We start from the raw sequence: 24323 nt of genomic DNA, 5'->3' as shown, positions 1-24323 counted from the left end.
ATTAAAATAGCTTACGTTTGATGATTCTTATGGATGCATCATGCAGAAAATGTAATCAGTCATCAAGTTGTTGTGTTTTGCCTAGTTATATTCAATGGGAAATCACAGATGTGGTGGCGTTTATCTTGTCAAATCGACTGTTGGCAGGGTTCTTATATCTCTACGATCAACACCAAAGTGTAATGTGTTATCCCCCAGTATCTGTCATAGCATTGCTAACTGGCACTTCCTCCTACGGCTGCAGTAGCAATGAAAGAAGAACTGCAAATGTCTAAGAGAGTGAACACACTAATTAATTTGTTAGAACGAGGAACCCATACAGTGTTTGTGAACTATGCAGACTTTCAGCTTGGCTTGAATGATTGCATAGACACATGGCCTCTTTGGCTAGTGCATTAAAAAATTGTGTAGGCAGTTAGGATATGCTGTTTGACATTTTATGGAAACACACACTTTTTAAGTACTTTGTATTGCCAAGTTTTAAGCACAATTCTTTTGAGGGGTCATTGTGTGTTGATTCAAATATATCAGCAGAAAAGTTCAAATACCTTTGAACTATCATATACAAAAATATGAACTGTCACTTTGCTGTTTGGTGCATACATGTTGTATTTATAGTGTGTGTGGTTAACGTGAAACCTTGAGTGCCTCTGCGTGTACGTGTGAAATTGACAGACACCTTGTTTGGGTAGCCATGTATAGCCACATCTAAGTGTTGTTAGTTTCCTCTTACCTCTCACGATCACTCTGCAGTTCCTCTTTTAGTCTCTAAACTAGGTTAAACACAGTATACAGCAGTACTACAGTAGTAACACATTATAACACATTATACACCATAGAATTGTATTAATACATATTCTATCAGTATTTTCATCTAGAATTGCATCCACATATCCACTGTTGAAAAATGTGGGCCTTAGATTTTAGTAACACATTGTCATTCAATGACAAGATACAATGTAATGTGTATGTTCAGTGCAATTCTCTGACTATATTATGCAACAGAAAGATATGAAAGAGAGAAAAGGTTGAGATCTGCAAGCCAGTCCACATTGTGACTGCTATGGCAGGGCATTAGGACAGTCAGTCAGTCGGTCGAAAAAAGATGATGGTGATGAATATTTCATCACTGATTAATCCTACCAGCAGGAGTCCTCATCTGGTTATGCTTATAAGAGAAAAACTTTTTCTGACCCTGGGCAGCTCACCTTACTTTACTATAGACTAAGAACTACTGTCTTATTAATAAAAAAAACATTAAAGGTGCTGTAAGTGGAATGGTTCTTTTAGCTAACTTCCTGTCAGTTACTGCAGTTAGCAGTCCCCTCGCTCGTCCCTACGTCACCACATTAATACACTGCGGTCTTCAAGCACCGGGTTATCTAGCATCATCTCAGATCCATAAGTGTGATAAAACATGATAAAAACCATCAAAACAGACATTGGGAAGGATTTTTTACCTGCTCCGCCATTGTAGGCGAATAAACATTCACCCATCTGTTGCTCTGCGGGTGCACCGGGCAGTGAGACGGGTGCCGGTTTGCAGCGTTCTTTCTTCTGATTGGATACTACTTTCGGGATCCCCGAACAATTTAATTTGCCGATTACATGCAGAGCGGGTGACGGAGAGATCGGAGGTATGAAACGCGCACACTATATAAGTGATCACTGTATGAATATAGAGTGATTTAATACATATATTAACCTAAATATATCGCTCACTCCACCTTTAACAACATTGGGTCCTGTTGTCATGAAGAAACCACAAAGATGGTAGGCTTACATATTTAAATAAACGGTAACAACTTTATTTATGAAGGGCTTTTATCCGAAGCGTTTTTTTTCTTCTCATTCACCCTTTCACTTGGCCTGACCATTGAGAGTCAGTGCCTTTCCCAAGGACATTTAGCCAGTTCAACAGGAGGAAGTGGTGATAGAACCACAAACGAAGCATGGCCTGAGCAATATGAGAAGCATGTTCTGTAATCATCACATGGGCGGTGCTACATTACATAGGGGCGTGTTCTATTGTTGTCATGGGCATGCTCTATTCCTAGCAGCTTGGGTGACAGGGAGTCTGCTGCCATCTATTGGTATGAGAGGGGCGTAGACAACTGACCTGACAATGGTGTGACGTTTACACAGTCTGTTGGTGTACAGTATAGCAATGGATGTGGTTTTTAGCCACAACAGAGGCTTGACCTGTCACGTCCAGTGCCATTTGATTTGCATCTTCTTCTGCACATGGGGGATGGAGCAATCAGGACCAATGAAATGGAACAATCAGGTTTCACCTATGTCAGTCAAGAGGATTAGTTTATCATAATGAACAACACGAAGACTTAAAACAATTATGATTACAATGTTGCTGCAAATAAGACGAGAGCAGAATGCCGGCAAAAACTAATTTGTATACTGTGCCTAAGTTACTATTTATTTATTTAACCATTCGGTGCCTACGTTGTTTTTTCTAAAATGGCAGATGCCCATTCTAGAGCTATCAAAATCAACACGTACATTGTCACATGGTGAGGGATATGGATACAAATAGACTATTACTATTTTCTATAAGCGGACATGGCAGCCAATCGTTAACAAAATTACCAGAAAACAAGTCTGAAATGTAGTAGGCCTACTGCGCTTTTCATATTCTTCTTTTTAAATTCTTATTTTTCTTTTAGCAGAACCACACCACATTGTATTTCACTACACATATTGCTTGTGTATGTGACAAAAGTAATATTTGAATCCTTGACCTACACACACAACCAGCCTAGAAAGGTTAAACAGTGAGCAATGAAAACAGTATTTTGTCATATTTTGGTGTATATAGGAATTCGTTTGAAAGGTACCTTTTCAACAGTTTAACTGTCTTACCAAGGGAATCCATTTCTGTAACTCGATGCCCTCTATTAATACCCTCAGGGTGTATTTGATAGGGAACACCATGATGCAGTCAATAACAGTTCAAGCTAAGCAATGAAATGGCTGGACAAGGACAGCTGTCACACAATAGCCTACTCAAAGAAAAAAAAAAGGTTCATTTTCAATAGCTAAAGAAGAGCAGCAGTTAGAAACACAGACACAGGCCTTTGTCTGAAGTGAAAGAGGTAACAAGGGTGTGGTCATTCAGGAACACATCAACGGTAAAACATGGCGTCCTGTGTGTTCCTGTCCAGACTGGTCATTTACCTGAAGTAAAACAAATTAAAAATGTCTCCTTATGGCCAGGTCAATACAGATGTTGAAGGAAACATATTTTTGAATTGAAAAAATGTGTTGAATACAATTCAATCAGCATTTGCCAACACTTACAGTGGTAACTCCATTGGGAGTTCCTTTTCTTCTTGTCATTTGTCAGAAACATCACATTTTTGGAAAACTATAACATTCAATATAGTCAACAATTAAATCTGTCCTTTCAATAAACGCAGTATTTCTCTCTTTGATCATCAAGGACTCATATAAATGGTCAGTTTTTGTCTGGTACTTGAGCGGAGCTAGCTTTTACCATTTAATTTCCATGCTGAAGCACACAGCCTGGTGCTTTGCATACAGTTAGAGCGCAGCTCCGGAAGGCAATGACGCACAGTACAGTCAACAGTCTCTTGCAGGCCTTTCAGGAAACACTGACGCTGTATATCAACCCATATCATGGCACATTACCACTTAAATCAATGAATATTATATAAATCCTCTCAGTAACTCAACAAATATGTTCTTTACACTTCTCATACATGTAACAGATAACCACAAACGGTCGACAATTAAGTGTGTAGCTGGTCAAATTTAACATGAAAGAGTGACATCCCTGTACATTCTACTTCAGTTTCTATTGTGTATGTAAAACGCTGTTGAATTAAGGGGCATACACAATATAAATGACTTAATAGTTGAAAGGCATGGCTGAAGTGTGTTTATACTACTAGAAAGTACATGATCCTCCTGATGTTCTTGCAGTGACCTCCATTGCCATTTGCATGGTGGGGTTTAGTTTCGGGCTGCACTTGTATTTGCAATGCAGAGTCTAGTGAAATAAGATGCACACAGTTAATTTTCCTCTTAGACATACGATGACTGTGCAGGAAGTAAGAAGGTTGTACAGTTTGTGGTGCAAAATACAGGTGCATCTCAAAACCATTAGAATATCATGGAAAAGTTCATTTGATTGATGATTTAATTTAAAAAGTGAAACTTTCATATATTCTAGATTCCTTACACTTGAAGTGAAATATATCAGGCCTTTTTTTGTTAAATGTTTGCTGTTAGGGCTTACAAAAATTGAAAATCCAGCATTGCAAAAGGATTTATAATACAAAAAATGGAAACCTTCTGAAAATTTTGCACTTTTAGGCGATCAGCCTTTGTCACTGCTGAGGTGTTATGAATGCCCAGCTGCATTGTAATGGATCTATAGTATATGAACGTTTCAACTTTTAATTTAAATTACCTAAAAAATGAACTTTTCCATGATATTCTAATTGTTTGAGATGCACCTGCAGTATGGATAAACATGCTGAGCGATTTGACAGATTCTATCACTTAAAACTATTCATCCATCCATTTTCTATGGTTCTCCGTAACCAGGGGCTGCTGCCTATCCCATCATGCACAGGGCAAGTGGCAGGAGGAAAACAAAAACAGTTTAAAAAGTACCATTATGTATGTGAAATTATGTACCGAGTGAGTGAAAAGGCCTTTGTGTGCATTTTTAGAAGCTCTGTAATCCCACCAAACAATTCCAACAAAAAGAGGGCAAAAAAAGAGAAAGGGCTGATTTACCTAGCAGTTAAGGCTGTGGCTCCTCCGTGCTTGCTCCTGTTACTCAGACCGTGCCCTTTTTCTGGGGCCAGGGCTTGGTAGGGGACAGAATTTGCATGCAAAGGGCCACTTGAATGCGAAGCTCCTAGGATTCTCACTACCTGACATGCAAAACCTGTGGAGGACCAGTTAAAACGGCGCACGCGCACAATCAACACAGGTTTACTTCAGTCAAAAACACTGATCCTCCTACCTCCTCCTAGAGTTATGGAAATGAGGGCTGTGATTTTGCTGGGTTACTTACCTGCAGCTTGTCACAGAGTAAGGGTTGCATTAACGTGTTGGAAGCAAATTCATATCTAGTTTGGTCCTGAACAGATCGTAAACTGAAAGCAGTGTTGCATTTGAGTGCAAGGGTTAAGAGATTGAGGGTCAGTTACAAGAAATATCTAATTGGAAGGATGCCAAGGTCTTTCCTTGTGAAAAAGAAGCCTGGGGCATGTGGAGCATGGCAATGGAAAGAGCCAGAACCGCTTGAGTGGAAAGAAGTTGATATGGCAGGTAAGAATTTCAAGTATCTCTAAAGATGATTTTTCAGCTTTCAAAAGTAAGCAGTATCATACAAGTTGGTTTATATATGTGTTAAGCTGTATCATTTCTATGTAGTTATTAATATGACCTTGTTATTTTACTTAGAAGGTGAACCGTTGTTTCCTGTCATCCCATTTAGAGAGTGAAAATGCAAAGGAGCAGATATCCTGCAGTTCTGACAGCCAACAGAATGCTCATGCGCCTGAGCCAGTAGCCAGCTTACGATGTGGGGCAGTAGCAGGAATAAGAGTGCCGGTTCCTTTGGTAGCACCAAGAGGACCAGGGGCCGACGCCAGGCCTGACTGGTCCACACTGATGCTCCGCAGGTCCCTCTACCATAGCAGTACACTGGCACTTGTCAGCAGAGTGAAGGTAAGGTCAGACTTTTCTTGTCAAAAATATTATCACTCCTATATTATATGAAGTGGCATCACAGTAACTGCTGTGAATAGGGCAGCTGGGCACAACGGAAAGACCAATATGTTAATTAAACACCTAAATATATATTTTGGACCTTTTATTCATACTAGTTTGAAAGAAAGACATGGAATAAAAATAGACCAAATTTCAAAACTGACCAGGGCTTGAAAAAAACTATATTATACCTGCAGTGTCTTGCCTTAAAATGACTACTTGGCACTTTATATAGCGTATTCATAACTGTGTAGACAATTTCAATTGTTCCTTCTGTAAGATAAGGATAGCCAAAGAAGAAGTGTGCTACTGATCAGTGTTATCATAATGTCAATAATTATTATTAAGCAAGTTTTTGAACTTAAAAAAATCTCTATTATCTCCGTTCCAGCCCCGTCCCCATTCTTCTACCGATTCAGGTGACTTTGTGTGCTCCGTGTGCCACAAGATCTTCCCTCTGCAGCGCATGTTGACTCGCCACCTCAAGTGCCACAGCATGGTGAAGAGGCATCCCTGTCGATTTTGTGGCAAAGGATTCAACGATACCTTTGACCTCAAGAGGCACATGCGAACACACACCGGTAAGGAATGTACTTTGCTAAGATGCATGAACAGTAAAAAAAAAAAAAAAAAAAAAAGTCTGCGGCATCCTTTAGGTTCCCTTAAAAAAATTGTTTAGTTTAAAGCATCTCAAATGTTCCTCATAAGTGTTAAATTATTGTGTTTACAGCTTTTTTATTATATAGCTTGATTTTCTTTGGCCATTGTTATGCTTTATTTGGTAGTACAGAGATAGATTGTAAATAGTGAAAGAGGGCCTTGGTCTGGACAAGGACTGGGCCTTAATGGTCACTTAGCCAGTTGAGCTACTGGGGTGCCTCCCAATGAAGGGAATGCATTGTATTGTATAACCCCATTATGCGTTTTCAAAATCTACAAATTAACTTGAACTATAGCTGTAAAAAATAGAATAGTGAAAATCTATATTAAGTCAAGGTAACGTTCTACCGCATGTTGCAAAAGTCAGCAAATCTTAAAATGAATCTTTTTTTTTATGATTTACAATGACACCTTCACAATCTTTGTTATACCTGTTAAATATTTTGTTTCCATCTGTATATCTATTCATCATCAACAATCAATCATCAATCTGTATTAAGCTTATATTAGTTTATAAAGAAGAGAAATGGTCTCCCCCCCCCCCTGCTGCAGGTATCCGTCCCTACAAGTGTGAGCTGTGTGAGAAAGCCTTCACCCAGCGCTGCTCTCTGGAGTCCCACATGAGGAAGATCCACAGTGTGCACCAACAGTACGCCTACCGTCAGAGACGCTCCAAGATCTTTGTGTGTGAGGACTGTGGCTTCACCTCCAACCGGCCCGATGAATACTTCCTCCATGTCAGACAGTGCCATCCCGGGAGTCCAGTCCTGCGCCGTTATTACCGCAGACAGGCCCACGACAACAGCAGCAATTTTGCATCGCCCGACCGTAAACTCAACCCCTATATGCTGTACTCAAACCCTGCATACTACATGTAGTGTTGATTCTAATCCTTAAATGCATTATATTATTTTTGTTCCACACACCTTTTATGAATGAAAATGTTTGATCTTTTCAATGAAGTATTCAACTGTGTAACACTTAGACTAACGATGTATGTACTACTTCTGTGCTCATTCCATATTTTTTGTTATTAATTATCGTTCATTCATATAACCCTGTTTTTATTAATTGTAGTGTTTTTGTTTTTTCTTGCTCTAAGTTTACTGTTGAAATAAAGATGAAGGACTGCAAATGATATGCATTTTGAGAAATCAACTGACCAAGTCTCAGGGGACACTTTTTTATATAAGAAATAAGTATCATAAATATATAAAAAAATAAGTAAATAGATTAATGAGTGACTGAAGTGTGTGTGACTGGGGCCTGCACATTGACAGCATGTCTTCTTTCTGTTGTCAAGAAATTAAACACATTCTTCGTTTCAAATAGTAAGGCCAGGCATAATAGATTTTTTTAATTTTTTATTCAGCATGAGTTACAATCTACAGGTTCCAATATCAACCATTCTTTACCCCTTCATACCGTCTCTTACCTTCTGAGTGTGCATCAAATCTTTCAGCAATTGATAAATACTTTTCTTTTATTTATTTTATACAATTAAATTAAAAAAAATTGAGAACGTATATCTTGAAAAAGCAATAAACATGACTGAGACCACATTGGGACTTAACCCATGCTGTTCTTCAGTACTTCTGACCATGATCATGAGTTTTATAGAGAGCATTATAATACAAAGAGGAAAAACAACAACTGATTGATTATACAGGAGAGAGTGCAAATGCTACCTTGAGTGCAACACATCAGTGCAATGCCTGCTTTCAACAAAATATTTTCATCTAAATCTTTGAGCCCAAAATCTTATGGGTTGTCACACTTTTTTTGGCTAAAGAGAATCAATAAAGTCAAAAGTGTTTAGTGCACAATCCAATCAGTGCCGTATACCATTGAGGAAACAAATGTAATATCCTGAGTATAGTTTTAGGGAATAAGTAACTGTCTTACCTGAGGAAGAGTTTACATTATACACACCAATTGCAAATGATGAGTTTCTATGCCTCATTAAGATTAATAACGTTTTGTTATTAATTAAAAGTCAAAAATCTTAAACTAACTGAAGAGTTGATATATCTCTAGTTGTTAAATAAGTGCCAAAGTGCGTAACTTTTTCATATACTGTAAATGAATGTCGGTTACATTCAAGCCATTGCCAAATAAGTTGACACAAAAATGATTAAGCCTATCAGCTCCACAAAATGCTCTCTGTATTTCTCAGTATGGCAGCGCTTACAAACTGGTGTCACCCCCAGACACTGGCGCAGGAGCTCAAGAAGGGCCCACGAAATGTTTCAGTTGCTGATTCTACTGCTAAGATAAAAACCTGGACGTACAGCAGAAGGAATTAAATCCATACACAATCATCGAAAGCTCACCTCATGTAGATGCGCCGTCAGTGTTGTTGTAATTACTCAGAATTCCTCATGGGGGCGACAGAAGTCAGGCCGTACAGCTGAATATAAAAAATTGTAAAATAAATGGGAATGCATCATTGTGATGCACGATTGAAAAGCTGATGTCATACAGCCTATACAAGCGTGACGTGTTCTGCCTGAATTGTCTCATCTTTCATACTTGAATTTAAACATCTTTCGCCCCTGCTTTCCTACTACTTTCTTAATTAATGCAGGAAACCTTCCACACTGTAAGACCTTTTGGAAACTGAAACAGGAAAGCAGCAAAAAAGTGTACATATAGTGCACACACTTAAAAAAAACACCCAAGGTGCAGATACATGATGCGCAAGAGATATCATGTTCACCGTAACAACCCATATGGTCTACAGTGCATAGAAATGGACATGTATTTTTCTGTCATTGTCATGCACATTTAATTTATTTCGTAACTTTCAGTCTGGTAAGCTGGCAAGGTAGGTCAGAGGATGTCCTCATCATTTCTTCCTCTTAGCTCCCTACAGGCTGATCCGCCTTTCTAAAAAAACCCTGTACAGAAATGTCCTCCTCAGCAGCTCTCATTAGAAAGTCCTGTCTTTCCTTGGTCTTGGTTTAGATTTAGGAGTCAGAGGAGCGGTGGCAGTGAGTGAGTGAGAGCAGGCCCTCAGTCCTTTGTCCTGCTATAGTTGGGAGTCAGCATGTTCAACCCTGAGGCCATTCAGGACAGCTCCGTATAACAGCGTCTCTCCCAGGCTAGGAGCTCCCCCCCTTCTGCACACACCAGCAGGTACGACTCATTCCTCACCTGTGGCAGGCGGACCTGGATGACCCAAAAAAGAGTATATTTAGATTAGATTAAAATTATATTTATAAATACAATGTTGATATGGGTCTTTACATTTAAGAAGCTTGTTTTTCTCAAAGAATCCAATGTTAATACACAGCCTAGGCTCTGTAAACAAGTATGTTAACAAAGGGTATGTAAACAAAGGCTCAGACCGGCCTATCGTAGCTAGCAACATGTCCGTTTACAGAGCCTAGGCTGTGGATTAACACTGGATTCAATGCACACAGGTAGTGGATCGTGAGGAGATATTCAATGTTTTTTTGAAAAAATTGTGTAATGGTATAAAACTGTCAGTATTGCATTCAAAGCCCCACAATGGATGAATCCTAAATGAGAGATGACTGTTTTTGTCCGTACCCTGTTGAACAGGAGCAGGTGGCGGTGCAGAGGAATCACCAGCGGGTAGTGGCAGGCTGGGGCCGCTCTCTCCCACTGTAACACATGCAGGTCAGAGCAGTGAACAGACAGCCGCTTTGTAGAAACATAAATAGAGTTTGACCTATTGAATAAGAGCTCGGTCGGCTGGGCACATTCATGTCATACTGAAAAAAAAATCTCTGTTTTTCTCCTTTAGCAAGCCTGCTCTTAGTTACTTGGACACAAAAAAAATAACTACAAATGAATTACGTTATCAACCACGTTTCATGCTGTTATAAAAGTGTTTTTCTGTTTTCCATGTCAGGCAGGGACAGAGAATGCCAAAGAGGATAAAAGATAGGCTTACATCCCCTGATGTGTCCACACAGTGGGCAGGCAGAGCAAGAGATGCTGGGCAGATAGTCAGCTCTGTGATTGGAGGAGAGAGAGGAACATCAGAGCCCATGATGTGTGGCGGCGCTGTTACAGGCATTCAGCCTTTGGGGTGCACTGCCGGCCAGCCAGATTTGTAACAACACAAAGAAACAGAACAAAAAACAGTACATATTTGCGTGATGAAAGGGATGAAGTGAGTGTGAAAGATGAGAGAAAAGAGGTGATGGAGAAAGAGGTGGCAGTGAAACAGGACATGGATTGTTTTTTTATCATTAAACATGAATTGAGGTATTTGTTTTTTTTGCCCACATGCTGTTGCAGCAACAAGAGTCGTGGCCAACACCTTCTGTCATCAGTCCAAAAGCAGGAAGACCCTCAATACGGCCTCTTTTAGCTCATGACTCTGTATTGATTTATGGAAAGCGGTATCCAAGGTCCTACATACCAGGGCTATTCTTAGGGTGGGTATTTACCACCGTGTTCTGACTAAGGCCTCCAATATAAGCAGATACTGCTGGGACTGTGCAGCACTTTGTTTATCCTGAGTGGCTCACATTGTCTGGAATTCATTCCACCCGACATTTATGTTGTTCTTTAGAGACTCGGAGCTGTAAAGTAGAACTCGGTGTGTGTGGATGTCTGTGTGATACGGTAATGCTGATCAAATACCTGGCATTCTGAAAACACCCGAAATAGATATTTTCTTTAACACACTGGATTAAAATAGAAAATAAGAAAACAAAATCCACATCTCTTCCTCCATATGGCCTTGGCTTTTAATGTTCTCCTGTGGATTTAAATGTCTGAAAATTTATATATTTTCGGACCTGAAGTCTTTTTTTAATTTTGTATGAGAGCGAGCATTTTCAACGTCTTCTATGTAGAACTCCTTAGCCCTTCACCAGCTCTTTATATTGTAATGTGGTTATAGTTATTAATTTAATTATTAAACAGAGTTCCAGATTAATGGTTGGTTATATTTTAGTTTACTAAATTGGTTAACTGGTTTTCAATGTTCCCTAAAGGGTGGTGCCCCGTTTTTATTGTAATTTCAGTTAAACTTTGTCATTTCTCATTCTTTTTCTTATATCTAGAGCCGAAAGTAAGTTCAAACCCTCTTCTTCCTCTTATTGTATTAAATCATATATTATAATGTACTTTAACCAGTAGGTCCTTACAACTAACATATAATGAATGAGATATTTACTCTCAAAATGATATTGTTTCTTATGGTGCATGACATAACTGCATATAATTAAAGTGAAACAGAGGGGTACAGAAGACTGTATAGACAGATGATGAAGATGAAGGTGTGATGAAGAAGCAAGGGTGTTGATCCCTTGCCTGTTTCCTTGGGCGCTCTCCAGTCTTGCATTTCCTCCTTCAATCGTTCCATTTCTTTCTCCAGATCACTATATCTCCGCTCTGCTTCTTGTAACCGTCTGGTGGATAAAGAACAAGAGACTGAGTTCTCAAAACATGTTCTTATTTTTATTTAACGACGTAATATCACTGCAAAGGATGCTTTACTTTATTTGAAGGGCATGTCCATTCCAAAATACTATATGAAGCAGTTTCGGTTAATGTGTCAAATACATCATTTCTCATGTAGAAAGATCCACCCAATGTAAAGAGTATCCCAGTTGAAAGAATTACCATAATATATGAATATATAGGAATGTATGGTTTAAAATTGTTTTAGTGATTATTTATACCTCTGCAAAGCTTCATCAAGTCCTGACATTTGTTCAGTCTCCTCCTCCTCTGTGACTGTGTGGGTGGATCCACTAGGACCATGCTCCAGAGTGAAGGGAAGCTCCAGCAGTGCAGGCAGGTTGTCTGGTAGAGTGTCTGGGAGCTGCCACAGCTTGCTCTAAATTCAATCCATAGGTAAATCAGGCCCAGCATAACGAGGAAAACACACAAGATGTTTTTAAATAATTACTTGAAAATTAATAACTGTCTGTTTGCTGCATAGGAAGTTATGAATAAAGTCATACCACCTGACAAATTAAAATGTTAAAGATCTGACAGTCTTAACACTAGAACCGCCAGCATTCTATTTATACCTAGAACCGCCAGGCGGGTCAAATTGACCCATGCATTTCTAGTGTGGTATAAAGTCATAAATTAGTTTGTTTAATAATCATCTGTGTTTTGGACCTCTTGTTTTATAATCTAAGTATCTTTAAGAACACAAATCACGTTTCGTGGCGACTCAGTAATGAAACTGAAAGTAGATATAATATCGCAAGTATAGTAATGAAAACAGAAGGTCAAAACAGCGTCCAAATGAGCTAAAATCATAAATACAATAAACAGTAACATGGCAAACTTATTTTTAGGTAAGCTCTAATTGATTATTCATTAATTTTTCCCCACGTTGACATGTTTTGAGGCGGAGGATCCCTCCGACGCTCTCTCTCCGGCTCACAGACAGAACTCAGCTGTCTGTCAGTTGAGCTGCGAGCAGCGGTGCATAGAAGACAGCGCTCAGTTCTGATCTCTCGCTATCAGACTCGTATCACTCATTTCACTTAGTAACTATAATGTTGTTAGGTATTTATCTTCATCTCTAATTTATTGTAAGTGTTTATGAATGATTGTACGTAGGCTACAGTTGTCAGATCGCGGACCCCAAACAATGTCGTTGCCTAGCAACCTGCTCGAAAATATTTCATTTTCCTGTGCGGGTCAAATTGACCCAGTGTGGCGGTTCTAGGTATAAATGCCTGTTTTTTTAATCCAGTTTAATTGTGACTTTATTTAACCATAGGGAGAGCATCACAACACAATTTTAGGAAAAGTCAAAGAGTTGGGGGCTTCAATATTTCGTAAAAGTATAGTTATGGGCAGTTGAAAAACCGCCACGGGTCAAATTGACCCCGTGGCGGTTCTAGTGTTAAGTAGAAAAGCGATATCGCGAAATATTGTCGTAATTTCTCCTGGGACACCTTATTTATACACTAGCGCCACATATCGATATTTTCTGACAACATGCAGGTGTTCTGTAAAACAGATTTCTCCTTTTGCCATTAACGAAAGTCATTATTTGAAGGTGCATGATGCAATTGGTTGACATTGTATTATGTGCGATTATCCGGCAAAGATGCACAAATCTGATAAGCTTTTTAATGTCGGTTCTCTGAATAAATACTTTATTATTTCATTTTGGCTTTTCATGAGTATTATTTATTTTTCAGTTTCACAGATATCGTGATGTATCGCAGAAGAAACAGTTTTGCAAAATATCGATCATCGCAAATACCGTTTATCGTGATATTATCGTTATTGAGGGCCAAATAAGGACACGGTATCCTATCGTGAGAAACTTGTATCTTCCCAACCCAAGTCTAAAGAGTGCTTATGTCTCACCAGTTTCTCTAGTGGGAAAAGACTCTCACACTCCCTGAGTCTTGAGTGGTCCATCTGCATCATGATGTCTCCACTGTGGTCGATGGCACCCGTCTGACTATAAAACAGAGACCAATTAGAACATACCCCTAGCCTCCATATTAAGACAACTTAGTCATTTGATACACATAAAACATTAATGATAACCTGGTAGCGGTGTATGAGAATCCAACAAAGGCCAAGTGTACTCCTATAGGAGCTCTGTCCATTACATCAGACAGTGTCTCCTGCCGAACACAAGAGATTATTGTAATATTTTTAGAAGTTGCGTAAATTAATCAAGTTGCTCAAAGTGTGCATTAGTATGGATTGTTCTTTCAGATTCAACCCAAGTGCCAACATTAGTGCATGACAATGAGAATAAGAAATCTGGGAAAACGGTAGCCTACCATTTCACTGAGACAGTCGTCCATTATGTCAAAGTTGGACGTGTCAGTTGGATTAGATACTTCAGGCATGAAGGGGGCAGGGTGTGTATGCAGGGAAGCCCAGTCTAGTCCACAAAAGACCTCGTGACTCCTGAAGTCACTGAAGCCTTTCCGCCCCAGACGGACCTCCTTCTCACAGATGAGCCCAGTGATGAAGGAACGGGCCTTGTCTGAAATCTCAGGTCCAGAAAGGGGAAATTCAAAATACTCCTGTGGATTCAAAAAAAATAATATTTAAATTCTTACTATTGATGATACCAATAATGCTATTACTGCTGCAAACTGTACCACTTTGAGTGTTCGTACAGCTAAAACCACCACCACACAAATACAGAATAAAGTTGAGGTCTAATATGCGTGTGTCTGGTTCAGAATTGTAGGATAAAAGTGGTTCGGTGGCTCTTTGAATTTGCATATTGCAGTAAACAAACTAAAGTTGAATGCTTTGTACCTGAAAGCGGATGATCTTGGAATATGTTTCAGAGATAGACTCTGCGTAGAAGGGTGTGGTCCCCAGCAGCATCTCATAGGCACAGATGCCCAGTGCCCACCAGTCACATTCAGGACCATAACCTCCACCTCCCTCCACTGCCCTCAAAATCTCTGGGGACAAATAGTCTGGGGTCCCGACTGCTAGAGACGATTGGACCTGCAATCAAATCAGTAGGCTGAATCCTTTTCAAAAACAAGAAACTGTTTAACATCATGACCTGGATTTCTCTTATGTTACTGACTTGAATCTTTTTTTTTTAACTATGATTTGCCTATGAGTTATTTCTTCTTGAAGAGTATCTCTTCCATGAACCGTGTAAATTAAGTGTAAGCTCTCACCATTCCATCATGTAGGAGCCTCAGACAGGAACCAAAGTCTCCCAGTCTGATGTGTCCATCTGCTGTCAGCAGGATGTTGTCAGGTTTGATGTCTCTGTGTAAGAAACAGAATAGATAAGACTTCCTTAATCCAATACAAAAGCTTGTTTGCAATATTTGTATCAAATGTTTATCATAGTCCCAGAGAGATTTCATACATGTTTCGGATCTGAGCTATGTGGGGCTGCTCAGAAAAAGAAATATTTGAACCATGTGAAAAACAGTTTTTAATACTTATAGTTAATACTATAGTGTGCAACTTTCTCATATACAAAACGAATGTCGGTTATATTCAAGCCATCGCCAAAAGAGTTGACACAAAGTTGTTTAAGCCTTTCAGCCCCACAAAACTCTCTGTTTTTCTCGGTATGGCAGCGTTTACAAACTGGTGTCACCCCCTTTCACTGTCAAATGAGTTTAGAAAAATCCCAAGAAGGACCCAAGAAATGCTTAAGCTGTTTCAGTTGTTCTACTGCTAAGAAAAAAACCTGGATGTACAGCAGAAGGAATACAATCCATGCGTGATCACCGAAGGCTGTACCTCATGTAGATGCGTCCACAGTGTTGTTGTAATTACTTAGAAGTTACGCACTATAGCTTTAAAGTTATAATTTATCTGGATACTGTACATGGCTGCCGTCCGAAACATTAAAAAAAAATTAAAGTCAATAAAGAAAATCTACCTGTGAACATAACCAAGTCTGTGGACAGAGTCAATGGCCATGACCATCTCAGCGAGGTAGAACTGAGCCATGTCCTCAGGGATCCGGTCTCCAAACTTACTGAGCAGAGTGAGCAGGTCGCCCCCTACGTAGTAATCCATCACCAGGTACTGAGGGGAGCAAATGGCTTTAAGGGATTTAAGTTAAATACAGATATGGGATATACTGTATGCCATCTGGACATAATTGTGCGAAACATTTGAAGGACATAAGTTGTCCGTTTTTTATACGTACCAGATAGTTGTCATCCTGAAAGGCATAGTGCAACTGTGTGATCCAGCGTCTGTCACCCCTCACCAAGACCTCCCTCTCCTCCTGGTAACACGCTGTCTGTATGAGACACAAACAAAAAGGGAGCTGGACAAAAGCCACAAGCAGAGAGATAGATGGACAGATACTTTCACTCTTTTTAAAGCTAGAAACAACTGTAGGACATCCAACATAAAGCAAAGAGACTATGTCTTAGTTTGACTTTGTGATGGCAATGTAACTATGTGTGTAAGAGCCACTTTGGCACTTATTTGGTAAAATGCTTATTTTATGGCAATGGGTTTAAGGTACCATTATGTAAGGTAACAGATGCAGTTATATTCTTTTTAACTCAGTAATGGACCGGAGATATATGTTTTGAACCACCTGTTGTTTCGCTATTTTTGGATAGCTATATCTCCTCGTAATTAAATTGGGTTTTTACAAGATATTGTAGCATCAGTAAGTGGATCAAGCGTCGAAGCAACAGACCTCGCAAAGTCAGTGGCCTGTGAGCTTAATCGGCCACAACAATGTGTATTTAGATATTCATCTTATATTCAGCTCTAAAATTTATTTGTAATGCTTGAGGATCTATCAGAGAAAGTGTGTTGCAGAAGGAGTAATAAATAGCTGTTTGTTGGGGGAAATAGGAAATCTGCAAGTCATGAGGGATAATAAAAGCTGGAAGGAATGAACTGATAGGACAGCTGATGCTCAAGGGGAAAAGTAAAAGCAAACTAGAGGGGGTTGATGACAAAATACCACTGTCATCTGACTGGTTTGTAGACTGACATACATTCCATGACTTTTTCAGATTCCTTAGCCATTCATGGTGAGAGATTTTGGTTGTACTCATAATGTATTAATTAAATATAACAAAAGATTATATGCATTATTTATTTGTTCATTTCTCAAGGGCATACAAAATTGTCTCAACAGACTTCCCTTCTGGTTTTCTTCCATCTCAGCCCAGATGAATAAAACTGGCTGTTATAAATTTCTTGTTAATGTCCTGCAGATAAATGTTTGTGTGTGTACCTCTCCTCGCCTCAGCATGTCCCACTTATTCATAATCTTCAGAGCATACACTTGTTGTGTGCTTCGCATCTTCGCAACTGCAACCTGCAACATTGGTGAAACAGAACAACCGCATGAAACATCCACGCACAATTTGGATGTACAGTATGCTTTAGCCGCAGTAATCTTCAGTCACCAAATGTTGATAGAATGAGTTGGTAGTGTTTTCACAATCCTATCAGAGAGTACTGTATATACAAAAGATAAATGACTCAGTTCTAACTTCTATAAGGTAATATGTATTGTAGGGCCATTGTATTGGATTGCATTCAACTCAACAGGTGTAAAGTGGCAATCACATCTACATCTATTTCCAAAAAGCTTGAAAACTAAAATGTCCACTAAATTCTGGTAAAATGGAGTCTGGTGATATGTAGGATAAAGATGATTATTATAATAAGGGAAGAAAATAATGAATGGTGAATTTATGTGCATCTCCAATGGTACAATTGCAAATTTTTACCAACACAACAACTGAGTAAATAATTCAAATTCTTCTAAAAAACTATTCAAATCAATACTTAGTCGGATCATGCAGATTTAAATTACTTTTACTATTATTATTATATTTAATATCTAATACAGTCTCTGCCCCTAACTTGCTCACCTCACTGAATGTGCCTCGGCCTATCACCTTCAGGATGTGAAAGTCTTCTCTTTTGATGCGGTCCCTCTTCACCTGCCTCACCAGGGGCTCAGCTGGTTGAAGGAGCAAAGTAATGTTGTTATGTTGAGTTGATTTTATAATGTCAGGACTTCAATAACTGAATACCATTAATTATGAGGAAAAATATACACAAATGTATAAGTCAGGATGTACTTGTACTCATCATTCTATTTAAATTAAATGTTTTTTGAATTCTGCTGCTCTCCTTTTTTTCTGATTTGTACAATTCCCTTCGGCTCTCAACGAACAGCAGTCTTCTATAAACTGTGTACATGTATACATTGAGCCTGTGTCCTAGCAGCCAGCTACATATAAGATTGTTTTTGCCATAAAGGGAGTTCCTATTCAACTGGGTAAACTATCTGTGTTTGCTTGGTTCTCTATGCTAAGAATAGAAGCTATCATTTCTGAATCGCGACAAGTTTTCCAGTCCTTTTTTATTTTCATTTTCCACCTCCTTATTAAGTGAGAGTAACACACGTGTACAGTCTCAACTGTTTTCGATTAGGAGAGAAAATAGCAACAGCCACACACACAGCATGCTGTCACCTCAGAGCTGAACGTTTCCTGAAGCAACAATACAAACATGCAGATTTATATATACTGCCAGGGGGTCAGTAGACCAGGACAGCCATGCTGCGTCACACTTTTAAAATAAAACAGACCAATGAAAAGACAGTATTCATTTTAACATGTCATGAAGATCACTTGACAGAAGTACAATTACAGTACTGTAAAAATAATTTAGTCTTATATGATAGCTTTAAAATTGTATTTCTTTGCCAACAGGATGAAATAATGAATCAATGAGTTAGTATAAACGTTGACTCTGGCTCTGGGCCCATTACTGGGTGACCAAGCAATCCAGACACAGAGGAGTTAGAGGGAAAGCTATGTGAAAACAGAGCTGTGAAGTAGAGAGTTTGGGGGAGTATGTTGTTTGATACCAGAGGCCCTTGGGCTTTGGGAATGTTGTTTAGTGTTCTGTAATGTTGTCATGTGTTGTCCTTCATGGACATCGTGGTATGTGCCATACTAGTTTGACTTGATGAAACATATTGATTATAAAATCCTATTGTCACTATATTGCACTGTTACAAAGTTGGTTCAGGTTTGTAGCAAGAAGGTCCACACCCTTACACACGTTCAAATCCAATACAATCTCGGTGGGGAGGGGCCCGGTCAAAAAATTACTTGGACAGTCAGGACCCGCATTCTGACCTAACATTCGTCCCTTATAGTGGAAAGCAGCTTCTGATTGGTTCATGTAGTCTTCAATCTAGCATCATAAGACCAGCCAGATCTCACAAGCTTGTTCGCCGATCCATGTTGATGTCAATGACTGTACATGAACCAATCAAAGTGGGGGGGGGGGCCCGGTCTGACTGGAGGCTAGAATCACAGCACTACCGCAGAATTTCTCCACCAACACGTGAGACATGCAAACTGTAGCATAATACTAAGGCTGTTGTTTATTAGCTCATTAGTTAGCCATGTTGTATATGTTTGAGTTTGACATAGTTAGTGCTTGTTGGGCATTTACAGATTTAACTAAACCTATTAACCTCCTTCGTTTTATCAGTTCCAATAGCCTATTGATTGCCATCATGCTTTAGCCGACGTAGTGTATCTAGTTTAAGCTGCAGCAAGTACTTGAAGTCTTGAACAAAGAATATACACAAACCCGTTATTGGTTTTGCTATCATGTGTGATGGGGTCGGGACACATGATAGTTGTCCTGTCCCCCGGCTACTAGACGATACAATAGATACACAGTCACATGCATATGACGGTGTGTAAGGGCCACTGTGAAGAAGAAAAAAAGAAGCCGGGTGACAGAGGTTTTCTTTTATAAGAGAAAACCCATTCAAATTCAAGGACAAGTTCCTCATTCGTTGAAGTTCGATATTTTCTGAATACAACTCGTAAAATAGTGTTTTTTAGTAGAGGAACTATCTGTTGATTTGATCAAAGTCCAGACTTGGAGTATGCCTGCCATGGATGACCTAATTAAATTGTACTTTGACATTGGATTACTGGACGTTCCTGATGCACAAAGTTATCACTTCATCAAGCATTGGTGTGGGTGACGTGGAAAATAATGTGTCAGGAGATTGGTATCTTGATCACAGATTACTTGGATACATTACGAAGTTGGTCAAGCCTTTTAAAAATGAACAGATGGGTTCCTAGACTGAAAAATATTTTTTTTAACCTGGCCCTTTTTTTATTTATTTTTTCCGCTGTGGCCCTAACACACTGTTGTACATGCATGGACAGATTCTGTCAATAATACAAGTTTAAAAAAGAGGAAGGAGTGAGGAGTGAGGACAGATGGGATTAAAGTTACGAAGTGATGACATGTCAACAGATGTACTCAGAGCCGTGGCATGCAGCTAGTCATGTTGCAATGCATTTATGAGCTATTCAGTATGTACTGTAAATGTGAGTGTAATAATATCTACAACTGAGAAAAAAGTTAAGCAAAATAAGAAGAATTCATCTGTAATAACCAAAAAATCCTGTATTTTGCTATGTCATGGTGGTCTTAGTGACATGCGCTACCAGTTGAAAACGTCTCTGGGGGTTCATGAGAGATGAAAGTCAGCAGAGCAGTGTTGTCTTTCATGACCTTGGAGTCATCTCCACAATTAAGTACAATCTATTCTGATCATAACACAAAGGTTACTGGGATAAGTTTGTCAGCAGAGCTTTGAAATTCACTTCACATACTGTACTCACAACTGTAAGGCTCATTTTAGAGCAGTGTTGGCCTGTACTTTCGTGGCATTTTAAATCCCCGGAGAATGTTCACCTTGCCTGTCGGCCTTTAAATGGAATCCAGTGGGGGTTTAAATTAATATAGATTAATCAGGTCAATGCAATTTGATATATAGTTTGTATATTTCACTGGTTAGGTATGTTACATTCATATTTGTTTATAAACAGTAACCATTTGGTTGTGTGTAATAATGTATTATAGGTCATATCTAATCGTACGGATGAACCTCCGATGACATCTGAAGCTATAAGCAACTTGAGTTTGTATTAGCAGTAAAATAAGAGTATTGTGGCCTTCCCTTCTGATCAAACCAAGAACCCTTCTGGTGAACCCACAAGCCCAAGTACATAAACCTGGACAAACATTTGGGTTGAGGGAAGGTTGAGATATACCTATCAATTAACATGTGCAGAACAGGTGTGTGAAGGGTGCCAGCTTGGAAAGTGGCAGTGAGAGGAACAGCATGTCCTGAGGCCATGATAGCAACACCTCCTTCAGTTTAAGGTCTACTAGCGTTTTCCTGAATGCAAAATCAAAGTATAGAGTTATCCAAAAATAATTCCCTCTCAATGATCACTTTTGCCCCACTCATCATCGTCATTGAGAAGGTTTATTTTTGAAAATGCTTTCTTGCTAGAGAATGTAGAATGTCAACTGATTAGGAAAGAGCCCTTCCTTTGTGTCCATCTACTTTTGCTCCTTGATATAAACATGCTTTTAAATGAAAATAAATAAAACAAATACTCTTGGATAAGCTCAGGGAAAGATAGGGATCACAGTTATCACAAAACAGGACAAATCCTCATAACAACATTTGTTTGAATATGTAAGATTGGTTAGTGAGGGTGATGAATACACAGACTCTCAGGGCTGTGTGTTCCTCGTTTTCATACCAACATCCGACTTTGTTTTTTAAACCATGACTATGATCTTTATTCAAACTTAACCAAGAAGTTATTCATACCCAAACCTTGATCTTACTAAGACAGTCCCTGCGTTCCAATACCCATACAGTAAGTCCATGCTTAAAACATTTAGGATGTACCAACACAATCCAGTTGTATATTACTGTATGTAAAACAGAAGTCTTTTACGGCTATTCTGAACCACAATTCTCTGTGCAGTGGAAGTTACATCACATCAACTGAGCCGTGGAGAGAGAATAACAAGATATGAGACGGATCTACAGTACATCAAAAGATTAAAGTTCAAGGTGCAATATAACGTCAAAATAGTATGTTCGAATTGTATGCATGCATGCTTGTTATGGACAGCTGCAGAATGTAGTATAAAATAAAGTTTGTTATTTGGAACTCAGTGTATTTTTTTATTTTTGTTTTATCCGCCCAAACTTAACAAAACCTCACCCATAGCCTTGTCGGATCAAAAATGGAAAAAATGGAAGCTAATAGGGGCATCAGCTCATTAAAAAGACATGTTGTCACTGGATGTAAATGGTGAGCAGTTGAATCATCTAATGTGAGTGCAATTTGAAGGATAGTGGTCCTATTCAACTGCACAGCCTGACTGCTTCCCTGCTCAGGAGTTCGGTTCTTGAACAGCCTAAACAAAGTAGTTGCTAAGACACACAATATTGCCAGTAGCGGACAACTTGTCATCGTGAACTTGTTTTTATTTACGGCACAGGAATGCATCTCTTGAACAGTGTTTGCCTCTGTGTCTGGACGCTTGGAATGGATCAGTTGATATTAGTCGGAGCCAAACAAAGTGGTTGCCAAGCATCTTGTACAGTCAGAGTACAGAGAGTAATTTAGGCCAGCATGTTAACACATGAATAAAATGTTAAAAAAGGTGTGATTGTCAGGACTTTCTCTGGGGCTTAAAGTGTCAGGCAGAAGTAGAAAGACTTGCTATATAAAAGAAAACACACACACACACACACACACACACACACACACACACACACACACACACACACACACCTAGCAGAAAAATGAGGAAGACACTCACCCCATTGCAGGAAACCAGAGACAAACTTCTCCCTTGCGAAGATCGAGGAGTGGAACTCCTGGTAGACACCCACCAGTAGATCCAACAAGGTCTGGAGCCCAACAGGTCCTGTGGTCTGGGGGCCCTCAGCCAGGTCTGGTGCACCAAGGCCAGGGCCCGTCGACATGGTTGTGAGTGTTCCGTTCAGGTTTAAAGTTGCACTGAAACCCTGGTCTCCATTGTGTGTTGGATTATACAGTTTGACAAGCTAGATCTTCTCCCTCTGAGGTTACAATTGCTTCTAATTGGTCTCTTGAGAAGAAATCCCAAATACATTAACTTTTACCACCCTTCTTGGACTCAACTGAACCTCCTCACCGGCACACACACACACTTACACACACACTCTTTGGATCACCACCTAACTCCACCCCCCTGCCCCCTCCTGACCTGCCTTTTATATGTTCTGCCTCCCCTGCTTGATCACAGTACAGGAGCGTCTTTTTTCTACGCAAACATCCTCTTTTAACTCTTCCTCTTCCCTCTTTTTCCCTGTAATTAAGTTACTGTCACTTCTCACTCTCTCTGTCTCTGTCCCTCCCTCTCTCTCTCTCTCTCTGTTTGCTTATTCTTCTCTCCCCAGTGAGTGTGCACATGCAGCATCTGTCAAGCCTGCAATTTGTACAGCTCTGACTCCAGGCCCTTTTTTGGTGTTGGAGTCTCCCTGTCCCCCCCCCTGTCTCTCTTCACACTCCCTCCTCCAACTCATTTTCTAACAACAACAGTCAAACCCTAACAGAAGTATGTGCTGAAATTATTCCTCTATTTCCTTTTCTATCAGTCACTTCATTATTTTTTATTACCTGTCCTTGTTTTGCGTTTCCTCCCATTTCCTTCCCCTCTCTGACAGGAACCACTGCCCTGATTCAGCACTAAAGCTGTTCCTGTAACTATCAATTCAACCACCCAAGGATTTTTTTCGGTTCACTGTCCGTTAACTTTCTATCTCTCTCTTTCCCCCTTTACTGCAGTGTCAAGTATAAGAGAGTGAACTGCCTCCTTCCTCTTCTCTCTTTATAAATACCCCAGCTGCCACACAGTGCAGCCTGAAACATTTAAAGGTGTAGTCAGCAATTGTTGTCAAGATCACTTTTTTTTGACAATAAAAGCGAATGTCTCCTCATGATCCACTACCTGTCTGTAATATATGTGCGATGAAAAAAGCAATCCAGTGTTAATACACAACCTAGGCTCTGTAAAATGGTATGTAAACAAAGGGATACCACCCTAACTTGGAACATACCCATTTACAGAGCCTGGGCTGTGTATTGACACTGGATTAGCAGGTAGCAGATCATAAGGAGATATTCACTTATTTTGACAAAAAGTGATTTTGACAACATGCATTCTCCAGAATCACTGACTCCACCTTTTTTTTTTAGCATGTAAATTTAAAGTGGGCCTATATGTTATTTGTGTTTTTTTTTTATGTTGTCATATTCAAATTTGCATATGCCTGATGTATCTACCGTACACTATGAACAAAAAATGTATCTACAGTCAATTTAATTCAATGTTTCCGTACAAATGTCATAATTGCATGGTTAATAATTCATTTCTAACTGTCCCGAGAATGTTATCAAAGTAAACATGATGTTTTTGAGGAAACTGAAAGACTTGTTAAACAAAGTAAGGAAATGTAGAGAACATTTATTAATGGTTCCTGTGAAATCCCACCACACACAAAAAACACACAATGACATGACACGGGTTGCTGTCTGTCT

At 39.4% G+C, this 24323-nt stretch overlaps 2 protein-coding genes across 2 annotated transcripts; one reads left to right on the top strand and one right to left on the bottom strand.

Moving 5' to 3' along the window:
* Positions 1-5222: 5222 nt before the first annotated feature.
* Positions 5223-7304, top strand: LOC307260972 (transcription factor Ovo-like 2; the record flags this gene model as incomplete). Its single annotated transcript, XM_080041386.1, has 4 exons — positions 5223-5322; positions 5492-5724; positions 6158-6347; positions 6979-7304. 4 exons carry the CDS (start codon positions 5223-5225, stop codon positions 7302-7304), a joined length of 849 nt encoding a protein of 282 aa, XP_079897512.1.
* Positions 7305-7822: 518 nt separating this feature from the next.
* On the bottom strand, positions 7823-22874 carry dmpk (DM1 protein kinase). Its single transcript, XM_080040548.1, has 15 exons — positions 22561-22874; positions 17748-17839; positions 17102-17185; positions 16046-16141; positions 15773-15921; positions 15051-15144; positions 14671-14868; positions 14181-14429; positions 13939-14018; positions 13753-13849; positions 12093-12250; positions 11722-11819; positions 10349-10410; positions 9982-10056; positions 7823-9597 (listed from the first exon to the last, which is right to left on the bottom strand). The coding sequence occupies exons 1-15, from the start codon at positions 22724-22726 to the stop codon at positions 9496-9498; spliced, it is 1800 nt and encodes a 599-aa protein (XP_079896674.1). The 5' UTR covers positions 22727-22874; the 3' UTR covers positions 7823-9495.
* Positions 22875-24323: the final 1449 nt, after the last annotated feature.

Source organism: Ammodytes marinus (assembly GCF_949987685.1).
Source record: "Ammodytes marinus genome assembly, chromosome: 14".
Lineage (NCBI taxonomy): Eukaryota > Metazoa > Chordata > Actinopteri > Uranoscopiformes > Ammodytidae > Ammodytes > Ammodytes marinus.
Note: the sequence above shows the minus strand (reverse complement) of the source record. Positions and strands in the feature narration are given on the sequence as shown.

Excerpts from the sequence above, each read along its gene's own strand:
- dmpk (XM_080040548.1), bottom strand. The coding sequence starts at position 22,726 with ATGTCGACGGGCCCTGGCCTTGGTGCACCAGACCTGGCTGAGGGCCCC. Across the intron at positions 14,019-14,180 it reads ACGACTGTCTCAGTGAAATG|GAGACACTGTCTGATGTAAT; the intron begins GTAGGCTACCGT and ends TGTGTTCGGCAG. Across the intron at positions 10,411-11,721 it reads GAGAGCGCCCAAGGAAACAG|AGCTGACTATCTGCCCAGCA; the intron begins GCAAGGGATCAA and ends CTCCAATCACAG.